This window comes from Myxocyprinus asiaticus, chromosome 44, assembly GCF_019703515.2.
Source record: "Myxocyprinus asiaticus isolate MX2 ecotype Aquarium Trade chromosome 44, UBuf_Myxa_2, whole genome shotgun sequence".
Taxonomy (NCBI): domain Eukaryota; kingdom Metazoa; phylum Chordata; class Actinopteri; order Cypriniformes; family Catostomidae; genus Myxocyprinus; species Myxocyprinus asiaticus.
In genome coordinates, this window is record NC_059387.1 from 28,447,539 (window position 1) to 28,466,228 (window position 18,690).

The following is an 18,690-nucleotide window of genomic DNA, read 5'->3' on the forward strand; positions in this document are numbered from 1 at the left end:
ATATATATATATATATAAATCACCTTAAACAAAACTGAAAATTACAAATAAGTATTTTTCTCAAACCAAATGTGATCATTTCCAGGATATTTATTAGCTACATAAATTTGCAATATTTTTTTAAAAAATAAAAAATTTGATTAAATTGCCTCAACCCTTTAGACTTACACACAAAAATCTCATGGATCAGGAATATTTTGCAGTGTATATTAACAAACAGGTGTTAAGGAAAGTGCTGTGGTAGTTTTTGTTGCTATTTAGTGTTTTGGGGGAAAATCAAATCAAAGGAGCCATTTACCCCAGGGAGCCTTTAGACCCGTTGAACCCTACATGTCTTTTTGCTGTGAAATCTTAACTGATTTTGAACATTTTTACTGTTACTGATATTGCAAAATGAGTATTTACTGAATTGAAACAACTTATGCTTGCCTAAAAAATTCGTAAACATTTATTTAAAATAGAAAAATCATATTGAAATATATCAAATAGGCTATGATACAACAGGCTTCTGAGATTTTAAGATACCCCAAGATTTACTACTATGGCAAGTATGGGCTAGAAATGTAAATAAAAGTAATGTACAAAAATGAATTGCTGGGTCTCAGGAGGATCATGACCTTTAAAGCTTAATGTTTCACATATGAATAAATAAATAAATAATCACATATAAAATAAAATAAAAAGATTGATTTTGTTTATAGGTTTAAAAAACAGCTCCATTAAATAAATAAATAAATAGAATTGTCTGATTATTATTTCATATGCCAGGCTTTATAGGGTTAAATATCCAGGTGGTTAAAAGCAATTGCAAAAATAGCAAACAAAACAAGTTCTGAAAAAAAAAAAAATAATAATAATTCTAGAGCATCATTTGCTCCAGATGCCACTTGGTTTTATATTTTGTAAGCTAATTCAGTGACATTCATATATTTTAAAATGTGGCTGACATAGGTGTCTCATTCATTGTATGTTAACTAACCATCATAATGTACCTGATAAGTTGCTATAACATCAGTAAAGCCTATTCTTGGTCAACTTAATGTTTTCACTTGTAGTGACAACATTGTTTCCCCCTCCCCCTTTGTGCCACTAGATGGCACATCACATCTGCAGTGGCACTATGAAGCAGTAGTGTGGTTCCATATTTTTTTTCTCTCTCTCAAAATCCCTTTAAAAGCAAGAGAAATAAATGAAATGTTCATTTCTACATCCATTAGTTTTGATGTTTAGTTTTTGTATTTTCTCCTATGACTAAAAAAGATGATCAAAGAGGTGCTGAACTTAACAGACTTGGAAGATGGAACTACTTGTTTTCTAACGTCACACTATGTCAAACTTTATTTTCCATAATTTTTCTTACTTTACTACATGGCTAGAGTACTTGATTCTGATAGGTCAATCGCTGCATTCTTCTGTCAAATATTTTGTATATGACCGCTAAACTGTTTAATGGACTGTTGTCCAAGGCAGCTGATTTCACATCAATCTGCAGTCTCCACAGTAATAAGCAGGATAATGAAGTCATTTATTACCTCAAGATAAACCTTGTACGGGTGATACAAGATTGATACTGACAACAGGTTTAGTTTGTGATAATGACAGGATGACTGTGCATTATCCCATATCTCCCTTACTTCAGTCAACAATTGAGACAATTAGATCACCCAAAAAGTAAAATTCCTTTTGTGTTCCATAGAAGTAACAAAGTCATATGGGTTTGGAACAGGATGAGCGTGAGTAAATGATTGCAGAATTTTCATTTGTAGTATTATGACTTCAAACAGAGCAAAAGTGATTTTAAAAATGAATATTTGGGGGTAGAAGATTTGGTCACATCCTAAAGTCTGCCAAATGGCAACAATCTGCTAATTATTTATTTGCTTAGTTGAATTTTGTTCAAATTAACAAACATGGCAGCAGAAAAAATACCTGAACGTTGCTGGAGAATACAATTTATCATTGAGTGTCTTGAGGTGTAGTACATATGCTGTGCTATTAATAGATACCTAGGAGATATTAAAACACTCATGATTTTTAGTGCATAAATCACCTGTTGAGATAACAGATATCCCCTTTAATTTAACTCTCTATCAGAAACCTATGTGTCATAGCCAAGTTTTTTTCTAATAAAAGCTTGCGCTGTCTTAACAAAAGAGAAGACTTTTCTGCTTCTCAGGTAATGAGACTTCTTTGTGTGGCTGTTATTCTCAGTGACGTTCATAAAAATAAGTGAATGCTTCTGGTGGAGAGAGAGAGAGAGAGAGAGAGAGAGAGCGAGAGAGAGAGAGAGAGAGAGAGATGTGTACAGTAAAAAGCCCTGCCTATGGGTTCTTTCTTATTTCCTGAATGATCTCCATTAATATTGAGTTTAATGCTTCATTAAACCAGCACCTTTTATATGGAAAACGTGGATGATTAAAGTGCTCCGTGGAGCATCTGTCTTAAAGCCATGGAGTCGTTTAAAAGAATCACGAGATGGATGAATAAGTAATAGAACTGCAGCTCAGTGAATAGCACCAACCTATTAGATGGAGAGAGAGAGCCACTGTTCTTTACCCGATACAGTGATATACTGTTGTAGTCTGCTTTGATGCTGGTCTAAGTTATGTTTCTGGAACATTCTGCAGGATCAAAGGAGACCAGGCCTTCAAGATCATACAGTACCTTTACAGAGTTATCAACAGAGGATTCATCTCCTAGAGCCGTAGGACATGCTTTATTAGTGTTAAAATTGTCTCAACCAATGGTGTGAGTTTTGGGCGTTACTATATTTTTTATACAACCAATGGAAAATGGGGGGAGTGTCCTGGAAAATGTCTGAAAACAGTGATTATTTGCACTATTCCATGAGAAATGGGGACCAGGATCCAAAACACAATGATTCTGTGAATGGCAGTCTTTTTCTAGAGGATACATAATTATAATGAATACATTGAATTAATATTTTAACTTAATTTAATTTAAAAAAAAAAAGTCACTGAAAACTAAAAAAGCATTGGATGGTTACTGTAGTAATGGGATACAAATATAAGGTTGTGGCAAATCTTATTCTTAATATGGAAAGAAGTAAGTTTATTGCTCCACTTTTCAGTGACACACAACAAGACATTGGTTGTTCCAATTTTCAGTGTCTCACATAACACACTGCTTTTCAGCAGTACACACAAGACTAGCTTTTCAGCAGCCACTTCACACTGACACACAGCTCCAGCATGTCTCTCTCTCTCCCTTGAACTGGTACTCCGGCTCGTCTTTATCTCTCTCCCGGCTGATTGCTAATTCTCCACCAGGCGTTCGTCCTTGCTGCTCGGCCATGCCCGGCTCGCCACAAAGGTAAACCCTCTGGGCTCTGCTTCTAGCATTGGACATATTTGCATGTATCATTCATTCAAATAAAAGTGATTTAGGGGAGTCTTGATCATTTTGATCTACTTTGTAATTGTCTTTAAATTCATCATTCACCAGGAAATAATCTTCTCTGCTTGACATTCATGTGTTGACACGCAACCAGTTGGCCTCCTCTCTTTAACCTGTGCAGAGCAATTACAACAGGAAGCTTCCTCTAACAGGGAACATTGTTCTCAAACATTGCAGACATCTGATGTTTCAGGCAGACTGTGTTTAATTGACTTTAATCAAAAATGCAGACTTCGTAGTTTAACTTTGTTTCATTAGTTGTTAGTAAGGTGGCCCTGAACCACTAATTAACTCTTCTTGCTGGCTCTTTGCCAGGAGCCCTTTCTTGAATAATGCTTTAAATTCAGCATGCTAACTCATCCAAAGCAGCTCTAATATTGCAACACACCAGCACATGTTTCAAGTACTCCATGAAGTAAACATGAAACTGCATTCGCAACCCATGATACTTTTGAAATGTGACATACAGTATTTTCAAGTGAAACGACATTCAGTGAGACAAAAATGTAAACAGTTTTTTTTTTTTTTTTTTTTTTACCAGGAATTGATCTGATTGAGAAAAGTGGGTGTCCGATACAATCATAGTTTTTCTTTGGAATGACATGTACAGATGAATCATGCACAATAAGACCAGAAACGTACATTAATATAAATACAGTCAATTTAGATTTTCATGTTGAAAAATAACCACCTTACAAATGACAAAAACATACCATAACGTACCATACATTACATTTTTCAAGAAACTCTGTAATTGAATTTTACCCCATACTTGCATTGTGCATTATAAACAAAAGCACAAATTTGCCATTATAAGCTTATGTGTAGGGATGGGAATTGTAAGGAATTTAACGATTCCGATTTCATTTCCTAAACAGTTCCATTAACAATTTGGAGATAGGGGCGTGGCCGAGCGACGTCTGTGGAAAGCGAGGCCGGGAGAGGAACAGCGGTAAGGATTGACACCAGTGGGAAATTATCTCTAACAACTGTTTTGTGTTGCAGTGAGAGCTAGAGAGGGATATAAGGGCAGTCCAGACCTCCAGAAGAAAGAGAGAGCGATGCACGCAGCAGTGTTTATGTGTGTGATCATTTTTCAGTTGAAAATCAAACGTTTTTGTGTGTCACTGAAAAGTGTTAAAAATAAAAGACTTATGTGGACAGTTTACCTGGTCCCCGCTTCCTCCTAATCTTGGGTTTCGGCACCACTGTTATAAATCTCTTGCTGGGTTGTGAAGGAGTAAGTGGGGGCCAGGTAAAACTGTCCAAGTAAGTCTTTTATTTTTAACACTTTTCAGTGACACACAAAAAGTTTGCTTTTCAACTTAACAAAAATGATCACACGCACATAAACACAGCTGCGTGCATCGCTCTCTCTCCTCTGCCGGCCTGGACTGCCCTTATATCCCTCTCCAGCTCTTACTGCAACACAAAACAGCTGTTAGAGATAATTTTCCACAGGTGTCAATCCTTACCGCTGTTCCTCTCCTGGCCTTGCTCTCCACAGACGTCGCTCAGCCATGCCCCCATCTCCACACAATTCTTACTTTTGAGGAATAATTATTTGGAAACAAGATACAATTCTTATTGGGTTAACTGCCCTCAGCAGCATAGTGCTAAATGATAAGATCATTTTTTATTTTAACAGAACAGATTCTTGCAAAAGGTGTTTACATAGACCTTTTAATTAAGATATTATGTAAATTCAATAATTTTTAATACAATGCCACTAATAACATCAAAACTCAACTACACATTATAACATCAACCAACAACCATCTAGTAATTACTCTTATTTAAGTCTCACAGTCCTTAAGTAGCAATTGTTCTTGATTTATTTTGAATCTCACTTGACGAAATGAATGAATAGTAGCCCAGTTTTTTATTTACCAACAATAACTGGCTGAGTCATTCATTCTGATGGTAGCATGAATGTTTCGTGCTGTAGATTCAAGAGAACCGACTCGTCAGAGTCATTTGTTTGAGAATCGTCATGCTATATGTTTCGTGCTGTACATTCAAAAGAACTAGCTCACGAGTCATTCGTTCAGGAATCAGCTGCTGATTCAATAGCTGTGTTTTATTGGTCCTTTCATAGCTTGGCACAAATATTAAAAAAATAATAAATAAAAGCTTAGAGAAACCCTTCAGATCTTCTAAAGCATGTTGAAGACAGGGCATGCATTTCTCATGAAGCATATTGCAAAGTATAAAGCTCACAAGTTGCTTTGAAGTTTATTTTTGTTATTTAGCATTTTAATACACGCTGCTTATTTAGAAGCTATAATAAAGTAAATTTTGCACACAAAAGAATCTTCTTTTAAGGGGTATTTGGAAGTCTTTTAGTCCTTTAATATTTAGTTTTATTACATTGTAATAATGTCTCGTCTTGATAATTTTGGAATGTCCATGTACGAAATTCTGTGGTATTTTACTGTAACAGAGTTCTGATTTATTTGTCTGTGCATCAGTGCTAACTCAGTATAGGTCAGTCAGTTCCTTAGTGTGTTTCTGAACTGTAAAACTGTAGGATAAGCTTTTCATATTCAGTGATACATCATACACAGAACATGCTTGTATCTAGTAACAAAATCACCAGGATCTTGAGTCATATACTTGAGCTCACATGTTAAAGGAATAGTTCACCCAAAAATTAAAATGCCAGTCCAGATGTGCATGACTTTCTTTCTTCTGCAGAACACAAACAAAGATTTTTAGAAGAATGTCAGCTTTGTAGGTCCTCACAATGCAAGTGAATGGTGACCAGAACTCAGCAGGTCCAAAAAGGAGATAAAGACAGCATAAAAGTAATATATAAGACTCCAGTGGTCAAATCCATGTCTTCTGTAGCGATATGATAGGTGTGGGTAAGAAACAGATCAATATTTAAGTAATTTTTTACTGTAAATCTACACTTTCACTCTCACTTCAACATTCTGGTGCGGAAGTAACTTTCACTTTCACATTCAGCCTACTGATTGGGGCTTGTCAAAGGTGGAGATTTATAGTGATTTTAGTTATATTACCCTGGAGTTAGTTTTAAAAAATGAATTACCACAGCTGCGAGGGGGTTTCAATTACAGCTGCTGAGAGAGTGACAGTAAATTTGGCATCTTCTCACATCTGTCTTAATCCACCACTCTGTAATTTTTTTTTTCTTCTGGAAAGTCATTCAAATGTAATAGTGGATTTTTTATATTGCACTTGGGCAAATGGGTAGGTGGAAATAATATTTGCTGTGGTCTCCCATTCACTCCCATTCACAGCTGTCAAAGTTTACCCTGCAATCGTTTACTTCCGTTTTCCAAAACCCAGAGTGTGTAAAAGGTCTATTCCGCATAATAGACACAATATGTGCAAATATTAGTGTACAATAAATACATCAATAATATAACTCAAATAAAAAAAATTAAATAAAAAAATTAAACGATTTGCTTTGACCAAAGGCGGATCGTGGCACATGTGATACAGGCATCGCGCAGGGTGGCAGGGAGTGTGCGCTAGTGCACCATCTGCAGACATTAGACATGCAGCAATTTTGAACAGTTTAGTTCTCCGTTCTGCTCGCCCCTCTCATAAAAAAGGAATTTGTGATCTTGTGGATTATATTTTAGTGGCTCCATGTTCTTTATTTTACCTCCTGATCTCACTTCGACTGCTATCTGTTTATATCACTGAAACAGGAGAAGCGGACTGCCCACAGAAAAAGCTTTACCTGCTGAAAGCCAAACGTGGTGAAATACAGTAAAATACAGTGCCCTAATGTACAGGTCAAGTTAATTAAATCACAAGATTTAAGGGAGATGATTTCTTACTAGATTTTTATTAATGTTTTGAAGATGTGAAAAATTAATCCCATAAGACTTTATCACAGCTGTCCGATGCTTTAATACAGTGTATGAGGTGTGCTATTAAATAAGAGATTTCATAACTGAAAAGGCCAAGTGACAAAGCTTTTGAGCAAAAGTAACAGTTATTTTAATTAAACAGTGTTGCAGTTCATAAGGAAGTAGTCATGAAATTGTGAGCTTTTAATTTTATTCTGTTATCAGCAATGCAACTCTGTAACCTGCTATGCTGCTGACATATGCAGTACTAAAGAAAACAGAATTATTTGTTGGCAGTTTGTTCACAATTATTTTTTGTACACTCAAAAAAAAAAAAAAAATAGCACTTTGGCTGAACATGATTCAATCGTGGACAGTGGTTCCACGTGATTGAAACAAGTTCTCTTAACAAAACGGAATCAATTTAAACCCAATAAAATGGACCATGTAAAACTAACTTGAATAAATGGTGTTCGTTTAACTTGAATAAATGGTGATCATTTAACTTGAATGAATGGTGTTAGATTAACATGAATGAATGGTGTTCGTTTAACATGAATGAATGGTGTTTGTTTAATATGAATGAATGGTTTTCATTTAACTTGAATCAGTTATGTTCTCCTACATTTAAGCCTTCTAATCTTGTTTAGCCTACATGTTTATATCACGTTAGATGAAGTAGATTAGGTCAAGTTACTAGAACTAAGTATAATGCCAGTTATAAATGTCAATTCTGGTTTCTCATTCTTCAGTGAGTGTCAAACAAGACTACAGAGGCAGCAAATGGTATGAAACTAATCCATTTTTTGGAAAAAGTTCTGAAGTCTGTTGTACATACCACATTCAAAGCCTATAGCTATATGTAATTTTTTTTTTTTTTAAATAACAAAATGTTATTACTGAGAGAGTGCAACAAAAATCCATCTTCCAAACCATGTATTTACTTTACCCAAATACACTTTGATAAACCCATAATAATGATAATATATTATAAATATTTTAGAGCTGTCGGGACGGATTTCGCGGGAAATTGCATACAAACGTCATTCGCCGTGCGTGTTGACGTCATATCCATACACAGAGAAAATAAGATCCGGCTACTGTAGTGTGTGTGTGGGAGTAGCTGAAGCTGAAAGTTTGTTGTCACAACGAAAGAGAAAAATTGACCATGGATCATTCAAAATGGCAAACCTCCAGGGAATCACTTTGTAAAAACAAAGAAACCCTGAACAGAGTCCACAAGCAAAAAGGGAAAGCAACAGAGTCCGTAATAAAACCGGAATCAACATCGGCTTGGCTTTTCAGAGGTGGCAACAACTGAAAGGATTTAAAAGCAACCCAGAGATGGCTTTTTTCTTACTCAACAGGTAAGATATTTTATTGGTATGGTTTATGTGCAGTTGTGTAATCACACACACACGAATGTCTGTGTGTGTATGTAGTGAAATACAATAATTATACTGTAATCGGTGCAGAACTTTTCACTTGCTAGCACACGTGTATTTTTCTTTATAACAGCAATAATTTATATAAATAAATCCTTTAGTCCTAGGCTTGCCAAAGACATGTGAGTCTTGAAATGATGTTGACCACTGGTTGGTAACAATGACAATTTATAAATTAGTTACTATCGTGGTCTATTTGGCCAGAATATCCTGCAGTTATAAAACCTTTACAGCGTTTGACCTTATCAGACTAGCAATCATTATGTCTAATGTTAACAAATGTTGCCTAACTTTTGTAATGTAATTTATTTCAAAACATCAATGTTTCCAATAAGTCAAAACAGCATAAGATATGTCATTTACCTGCTCAGATGACATGTTTTCGGATATTCGTCTTTTCCTTTCTTTCATTATTTATTTGTCCATTCGCTCTGATAAGATGTTCTGTATTCATGTGTACACCGGTGCCTCGAACCACATTCATCCACGCAGAGGAGCAGAGCCGAACCACAACCAAAACAATGTTCTTCTGCAACACACATGCAGTTTTATTTTTTTAACTGCTAGAGGGCCAAAAGTTACATAGTGTAGCTTTTTTTTATTTTATTTTTTATTTTATTTTGTTGATTTTTTTCCCCCTTTTTCTTCCAATTTGGCATGCCCAGTTCCCAATGTGCTTTTTAAGTCCTTGTGGTCACATAGTGATTTGCCTCAATCTGGGTGGTGGAGGACGAATCCCAGCTGCCTCCGCGTCTGAGACCGTCAACCCGCGCATCTTATCATTTGGCTTGTTGAGTGCGTTACCACAGAGGCTTCATGCATCAACCGTGGCATCCACGCTCAACTCACCAAGCGCCCCACTGAGAACAAACCACATTATAGTGACCACGAGGAGGTTACCCCATGGGAGGACTCTACCCTCCTGAGCAACCAGGCCAATTTGGTTGCTTAGGAGACCTGGCTGGAGTCACTCAGCACACCCTGAGATTTGAACTAGCGAGCTAGCGAACTCCAGGGGTGGTAGCCAGCGTCTTTACCACTGAGCTACCCATGCCCCCACACAGTATAGCTTTAAGGGATTACAGGTTCAATACAAGTTAAGCTCAATCGAAAGCATTTGTGTCAGTGTTGATTACCACAAAATTATTTTGACTCGTCCTTCCTTTTCTTTAAGTGAGGCACTTACAATGGAAGTAAATGGGACCAATTTTTGGATGGTTTAAAAATGCTGTAAACCCGTATAAGTTCTACTAACTTAAAAAATTTGAGGCAACTGATTGCCTTTACTTTTACAAGTTTCAAAACTTAAGTCTCAAGTATGCATAACTTGTTTTTTCTCAGAAACTATAAATTAAAAGAAATTATTTTGGTCCAATCAAAATATGCAATTACTAATGTTTATTTTAATTAACCACAACTCAAAATTTAAAGTTCTGCAAACTTAATTAATGTATTTAGACAACTTAAAAAAATATGTTTTTGATATCATTAATTAATTTTTTTAAGCCATGTTAACTTAATAATTAAACTATATAATTTTAGGTGACTTGAAATGTGCTAGCAGTATTACTTAAAAATGTTTTGCAACTGCCTTTTTTTTTTTAGTTTTTTAAGTTTCCTTAAATGTGAAAATTTTGCAACTTAAAAAAAAAAAAAAAAAAGCAAACTGCATGTAGTAAACATATTTAACATAAAAAGACAAGGTACAATTATTGACAAAACATGAGGCACAACACTGATAAAAAAACAAACTCATTTGACAGTGACAGGATAAATTGTCTACAGCTGCATTAGTGTTCAGCGTTAAAACCGTATAAAGCCACCTGTCTTTAAAACTCTTTTGGGTAACTCAGATCCAATGCATAAATCAGTCCAAATGATGTAAAAAGAAATCTGAAAAGCCTGGGCAGGTGGGTGATGACTTCACTTTTAAGAACAATGACATTTCTGACCAGACTGTAGTTAAGAATCTGTGAGTTCTGTGAGACCGCTGTTAACAGGGCAGCTGGTGAATATCCATCATTTGGCTCTTCTGAATCTTCAGCCCTGAAATGCAGAAATAGAAAAAGTGGCAAAATTAAAGAACAATTTATTAAAATCGGTTTTAAAATACGCACCTACTTAAAAGAATAGTTCACACAAAAATTATGTCATTATTTACTCACTTGTTCCAGACCTGTATGACTTTTTAAGAAATCATCCTCTTTAAAAGGATAGTTCCCCCCAAAATGAAAATTCTCTCATCACTTACTCACCCTTGTGACGTGCCACATATTTATGACTTAATTTCTTCTGCAGAACACAAATAAAGATTTTAGAAATATCTCAGCTCTGTAGGTCCATGCAATGCAAGTGAATGGTGACCAGAACTTTGAACCTCCAAAAAGCACAAAAAGGCTGAATAAAAGTAATTAGTGGTATCTTCAGATACAATAAACAGAACAACAGATCAATATTTAAGTCCTTTTTTATTACAAATCTCCACTTTCACTTTCAGATGTCAAAGTGAAACTAAACAGGCTTTCAGATATAAATGTGAAAGTGGAGATTTATAGTAATAAAGGACTTAAATATTTATCGGTTTCTCACCCACACAAATTATATCACTTCAGAAGACATGGATTTAACAACTGGAGTCGTATGGATTACTTTTATGCTGTTTTTAACTGCTTTTTGGAGCTTCAAATTTCTGACACCCATTCACTTGCACTGTATGGCCTAACATTGCTGAAATACTCTTAAATATTTGTTTGTGATCTGCAGATGAAAGTTATACACATCTGGGATGGCATGAAAGTAATGAAAGAATTTTCATTTTTGGGTGAGGTATTCCTTTAAGTTTCAAAAATGGTTAAATGATTTAGAAATGTGTGAATAAAGTAATTTACCCAGCATGTTTTGAAGAAGCTTGAGGCGTCTTCTCTCAGCAGCACAGGAAGTGCACGTAGCACAGTGGTTCGACTTGTGTGGACACTATGTTGATCCTGAAAGTACATTTTTAATCTAGTGTTAAATGTTGAACATGTTGAATGGGTTATTCAGTCTAAACATTATGAATTATCTAAACTCTTCAGTTCCCAACCCAAATTAATAGCTTTTATAACCTTCACATTAGTCTGCAGATAGGAAAGCTTAGGTCCAGACAGAATCTGTAGACATTTTTGGCTCTTTCCAAGCAGATATTATTTTTGGGATTTAAACATAGTAAAATGTGTTAAATGAACCTGAGAGTACTGTACTCTTAATGGTTGCTAAAAGCATCACACAATTAGCCAAACTATTTCAAAACAACATGCAAGTGATTTCTGCGCACACAGATTCTGTCTGGGCTTATAACATAAACATATTCTAACATAACATGTGAATACAACTTTTCCGTACACACCATTTAAGGGACAGTTCACCCAAAAATGAAAATTCTCTCATCATTTACTCACTCTCATGCCATCCAAGAAGTGTATGACTTTCTTCTGCTGAACAAAAAAGATTTTTGGAAGAATATCTCAGCTCTGTAGGTTAATTCAATGCAAGTGAATGGGGACAAAAACCTAAGCTCCAAAAAGCACATTAAGGCAGCATAAAAGGTAAAGTAGTTAAATCTATATCTTTTGAAGTGATCCAGTAGGTTTTATTGTAGGTGAGAACAGACCAAAATATAATGAATTTTTCACTATAAATCTCCTTGGTGATCATGATTTCAAGCCCGATTACTCTTTCTATAGCGCCATCTAGTGCTGTATAAATGCATTAAGCACCAGAAAGTGTAATCGAGCTTGAAATCATGATTGTGCTTAGAGATTGTAATGGCAAGATGTACAGTGAAAAAGGGGTTTTATTTTGGTCTGTTTTCACCCAAAACCAACTGGATCACCTCAGATGACATTGATTAAACCACTCGAGTCGAATGGATTACTTTTATCAACTATCATTCACTTGAACTGAATGGACCAACAGAGCTGAAATATTCTTTTAAAAATCTTCATTTGTGTTCTGCAGCAGAAAGAAAGTCATACACATCTGGGATGGCATGAGGGTGAGTAAATGATGAGGGAATTTTTATTTTTGGGTGAACTAATCTATACGACTCCAGTGGTTAAATATATATCTTTCCACACACATATATATCCATATATATATATATATATATATATATATATATATATATATATATATGTATGTATGTATGTATGTATTTTGACAATATAGGGCATTAACAACAATAACCATTGTTTGTACTTATTAAAGAAGGCAATCTGGTCAAGTTATAAGCAGTCATGGAAATCCATTTAAAGGTGCAATATGTAATATGTAGCTAACACTGACAGAGTTATAAAAAAATCCACATGAACTGGTTTATAATTTGCAAACAACAAAAACATTGCAAACGTATACATTCGCTGATCAACTTGCAGTGTAAGGCTCATTGCTTGCCATTGTCAGTTTGCTCATTCCTGTTGCGTGTCCTCAACCTGGCAACCCATGTGAGCTTGGAGCCCGGGAAGGAGGGGGAGGCAACTCTCTCCAATATTTTGAATTTGGACTGCAGTACCCATTTTAAACGCTTGATGTCAATGTTACATATTGCTCCTTTAAATAAAGTAGCCTATATAAATTATTTGTAAGTCAAATGAACTCCAATGATCCTGCAGTGCTCCCGTCAAAACATTAAAATAGTTAACAAACAATATATTAAATGCCAATTTAATTACTCAACATCAAATTTATCTCTTCAAATGGAAACACTTGATGACTGCTGCCGACTGTGTCTCGACTGTTTACTTCCTGCTGCCAGTTGCCCTTTTTGAACGAGCTTGATTGAAATTAGCTTTTTCAAAATGAACACATGGAGTTAAGCCAAAGAGTCACCTATTCAAGCCAGTTTAACATGATGCAATCGTGTTTGAACAAGAAACCTGATACAGTGGTGTTAAATCCAAATTAATTGTTTAAATAAAGTGAACAGCCTCCAAAAATATTTTTTTAGTGTAGTTTTGTGCATCATGGAAAACATCAATTTATATAAGACCATATTTAATAGTAGTTTTTATTTTTATTTTTATTTTTTTTAGGATAGATTTCTTCAGTCTGGAAGGAAATGTTTGTACTTGTCCCTGCTTTAAATCTATGTTACAGTGAGGCACTTACAGTACAATGGAAGTTAATGGGGCGAATCCATTAATGCTAAAATACTTACTGTTTCAAAACTATAGACCATTTCAAGGACTGTTCGTCAGTGTTAGGAAGTGACGTCTTTGACCCTAGAACATTTCCTGCTAGTGTTGGACTGTCTGTCTATCTGTCTGTCTATCTAATCATAATAAAATTCATATTAGATCTTCAAAGATGTGTAAGCTTTCAAAACCTTTCTGTCATTTAGCCTGTGATGTTTAGCCTGATTTCTTTTCCTTTTTATTTGACAGTTGTGGCTTATCAAGTTACAACAGTTTTATTGTTGTAACAAGTTTTCTAAGTTACCCTAGTTAAGGATACCTTTTTCTAAGGTTATCCTTCTGCGTGATTAAAGGTGTCATTTGGTGATTGCGGGGAAAGCGCATATATCTCTCTCTCACACTCCGTGAAGCTTTAAACCCTGTAAGCGGATGATGATGAGGCGCGGGCACGGCGCCTGACGTCTCTCCTCCTCATCATTATCAGTCTGGAGCGAAGAGCGCGCACATCACAGATGGGCACATATTGCGCTCAGCCTCTCGCGCTCTCTCTCATTCCGGCTCGAGCGGAGTGCCATGCGAGCGCGTGCTTTATCGCGTTCCAACCTCGCGTGCGCTCGAAGCCTCAGACCCCGGCGAGATGCAGGAGGTCTAACGGGCACTGTACTTAAACCAAAACAGGTGTTTGGAGGTTCTCCTGTGGATTGTTGGTAAATGTTCCTGCCCCAACCTCTGACGACCATGCTTTATTTCCAGCTGGTGATCATGGCGGGCACGGTCATGCTGGCGTACTACTTTGAGTACACGGACACGTTCAACGTGCACGTTCAGGGCTTCTTCTGCTACGAGACCGCCTACACGAAACCTTACCTTGGACCTGAGGATACGAGTGCGATTCCGCCCGCCCTGCTCTACGCGGTGGTCACTGGAGTCCCCACACTGTTGGTGAGTTGGTGACTGATAAACAGTGTGATTGGCAGTGAAAGCTGATCAGGCTAGGGATTGATAAGTGACTTGACATTGAAAGGTTGTTGATTGATAAATGATCACTTGGTATTCATTTTCATTGATAAATGTTTTTGCAAGTGACTTGCATTTATTTATTAATAAATGAATGAATGCACGAAAACAGACCAGACTAGAGGTTGAGAGCAATTTGATATTCATATAAAGTGTTATTGATGAATATATAATCACTTGATATCAAAGTGTTCATTGAGTACTTCAAAGAAATATTGATTTTCATTTATTGTGCAAGGGTCAAATAGGTTTAACAAGGACACTTGTGTGATTTGATATTGATTGAATATGTTTTTGATTTCATAATAATATCACTTTAAGATCACTTGAAATTGACTGAATTTTGAACTTTTGAAGTGTTCAAAAAACATATATATTTATGATGTCGGTAAGTGATTTGTGTTAATTGATTGACGAATCAATGATTGCATGAAGATCTATAAATATGTCTAGAGATGTGTACAAATGTGAGATGTAGATGGCTATTTATAGGTGGTTTGTTTTTAAGTGTATGTTTTTGATTGGTAAGTTGCCTATTAGTGGTTGATAAGTGATTTGATATTTATTTGGATTAAGTTTCATGGATTGACCAGTGATATATATTAATTAAGAAGTGATTTAATGTTGATAAATGACTGGATAAGTTGTGGATTCGATAAGTGATAAGTTTTGATGTGATTGATAAATGAATGATCGCTTGAAGGCAGATCAGACTATAGATATGTAAGAAAAGTTTAAGCCACTTTAAATGTGTGATTTGATATGGATTTGATTGATTAGTGTTATTGATTGATATGTAACTGCATGAAAGTATGTAGATCAAGCTAGATATATGAAGAGAGGAGAGGTTTAATAATAATAATAAAAACAAAAATTCTTAATATGTGCAACAGTTTAGTGCAGTGTTGGCAGGCTGTGCTATCAGAGGCACAGAAATAACACACACCAAAAATCTTTAAAACAAGATATGTGTGTGTGTGTGTCATAACGGCCTTTAGTGAACACTGTTGTTCACCATCATTTATGAGGGAAGCAGCACTGCTGAAAATTCATTCCAATGTTTCTCTGTAATTTAAAGGTAATTTCTAAAACCCTTAATGTAAATTACTCTCATTATCATGTATGGAGGACTACATGAATAACTAATGGTCTTGCTATGTTTACTGCATGTGTTCAGTCTTCGTAGATAAGCACAATGAGATTATTCATTATACATGCTTGCACAAATTAAGCTTGCATATCATAAAACCCATACTCTTCCCATATCCAAATCAAAACTAAGCCTTTGATGTTAATTACATCAGGCATTGCCCCACACTAAATGTCCTTATTAGCTTGACTTGTCTGTTCACTGCAGAGTTGTTGAATGAAGCTTGTTTATTGAAAACTGAAGTTTCTTTTTTTTTTTTTTTTTTTTTTTTTGACAAGGTATTTTTTTTATTTATTTTTTCACAAGGTATAACAGCAAACGGTGAGAATAGACACCTCACATATCACTGTCTGTAATTTAGTTCATCACAGGCAGTGACTCAATCTGAAATGTCGCCACGCTGGACCTTTGCAGCTCTGTCAGCTCTCGGTTTGGTTCTTTATTTACCTAAATATGGTTGACAGATGAATGGCAGCAGATGGGAGGATGTGCTTCAAACTTGCACTTTGGACATCTCACTCTACATTACCATTTAGCTTATGATTTATTCTAAAACTACATTTAAATTGCATCTTATCATTTTATTTAGACCACCCTCCCCCAACATTTTGGTGTAAAATATGCACAGATCAAGAGAATGTTAAACTAGTTTTGTACATTTTCTGAAGAAAATGTGAGTGGTGCAGTGTCCTGGGTGGACATGAAGTGTTTTGAGCTGTTTCAGTTGCTAGGGTGTTGGTAGGTGGTTACTAGGGTGTTTTTGGTGGTTGCTTGGTTGCGGGCTGTCTGCAAGTATTTATGTCCCTCCTAAAGTCTATGGTACTTTTTGGCCATTTTATCACATACCAGGAGAAAGCGCAGTGCAGTGCATGCACCTGACAACATATAGAGGAGAAAGTGGAGAAAGAAGACACAAACTGCATTGGTTCGTCCGTGTATTGTCACCGGCTGCTGCAAATTTGTATATTTGAAGATGAATGAGATTTGAAAAAGACTACTTCCTTTCAGTGAAATCCCCCTAGACTGTTACCACTGTTCCCAGATAAAGCATTTTTCATTTGCAGTATAGTGCAGACAGGTTATAAGTGTTGCTACATGGCAGCTGGGTTGTTATTTTTTTCCATGACACCTTTCCGAGCAGAGTGACACAGACAGATATTGGATCATGTTTTTCTAGACACAAAAAAATAACAATCCAGCCACCACAAAGCAACACTTTGACCCCAACTAAAGCTGTTGCAAAGAGAGATGAATTCTATCTCAACAAACCACTGCTCATAAACTCTACACCAGACTACTATTGAAGCTAGCAGACTCTGATTTGCAGTCTGAAAGGCTTGCAGTAAATATACGAGCTCTGGCTAGAAAGAGATATTGCCTAGTTTAAGCTGATATTGGCAAAATGGACAGTGATGTGTTAGTGTGCATGATAAGGAGAAAACAATTGTATACAGGAAATGATTTAGTAATACTTTACAATAAGGTTCCATTTGTTAACATTAGTTAACAGCCTTAGTTTACATGAACTAACAATGAACAATACTTTTACAGCATATTTACAGCTAATTTTAACATATACTAATACTTAAAAAAAAAAATCAAAAGTTGTATTTGTTAACATTAGTTAATGCGCTATGAACTAACATGAACTAACAATTGTTTTTATTAACTAACATTAACAAAGGTTAACAAATTATGTAAAAATATATAGTTAATTGTTTGTTTATGATACCTAATGCATTAAGTAATGTTAACAAATGGAACCTTATTGTAAATTGTTACCAATTATTTAAAACCACATTCTTTCTGTACAGTCAGAATTGTCTGACTTAAGCTCTAGATATTATGTCACTTGGATAACGCAGACTTGTATGCCCATCATATCTTCATTTAAACAGGATTACAACATAAAATCTTTTAATACAAATAAATCTTGTGCTAATGAATGGATTTAGTTGTGTTGATCATACCAGACATGCTGTACCGTAACAAACCATCAAAGATTATTCTGAATAAAGTTTTGCGATGCTTCTTACCCAAATATTTAAAGTGATAGTTCACCCAAAAATGAAAATTCTGACATTTACTCATTTTATATCCTAATGTTGTTGCAAACCAAATGACCTTCTGTGGAACACAAAACAAGATGGTAGTCAGTATGTTAGGGACTGACAGCCTCAGTCACCATTCACTTACACTGCATTTTTTTTTTTTTCATACAGTGAAAGTGGTGACTGGGAATGAACATTCTGCTTAACATTACCTTTTGTGTTTCACAGAATAAAGAAAGTCATAGTGGTTTGGAACAACATGAGGGTGGGCAAATGATGACAGAATTTTCATTTTTGAGTGAATTATCACTCTAATGGGGCAGATTCACTATACAATTGCGTCACTTTTGCATGTTGTATTTCAGCGCAAAAACTGCATCTTATTCACTAACCAACTGCAAACTCTTTTATAGCAGGCACATTCAGCACTGAAATTGCACCGCATCTTGAGTGTTTAAATGAAGTCACATGCCTCCTTTCTATGTAAATTCAACCTGGTCTATTGCGCTTCATTCACAAAAATTGCCTGTCAAAATTTTAATTGTGCTATTACCACTGGCCATCGGGAGCACTGGGCGTTTTCCCAGTGGGCCGCTGGGTAATTTGGGCAGG

The 18,690-nt window shown here is 35.7% G+C and overlaps 1 protein-coding gene across 3 annotated transcripts in view; it reads left to right on the top strand.

The window, feature by feature from the left end:
* LOC127434473 (phospholipid phosphatase-related protein type 5-like) overlaps positions 1 to 18,690 on the top strand; it is a 74,786-nt gene that overhangs the window by 8,366 nt on the left and 47,730 nt on the right. For 2 of the 3 annotated variants that reach the window (XM_051687281.1, XM_051687283.1), the window contains exon 1: positions 14,306 to 14,802. In XM_051687281.1, coding sequence (XP_051543241.1) covers positions 14,572 to 14,802 — 231 coding nt within the window. In that variant the 5' untranslated portion in view covers positions 14,306 to 14,571. Of the gene's footprint in view, positions 1 to 14,305; positions 14,803 to 18,690 lie in introns of those variants that run through there. The other variant, XM_051687280.1, reaches the window with a different exon arrangement.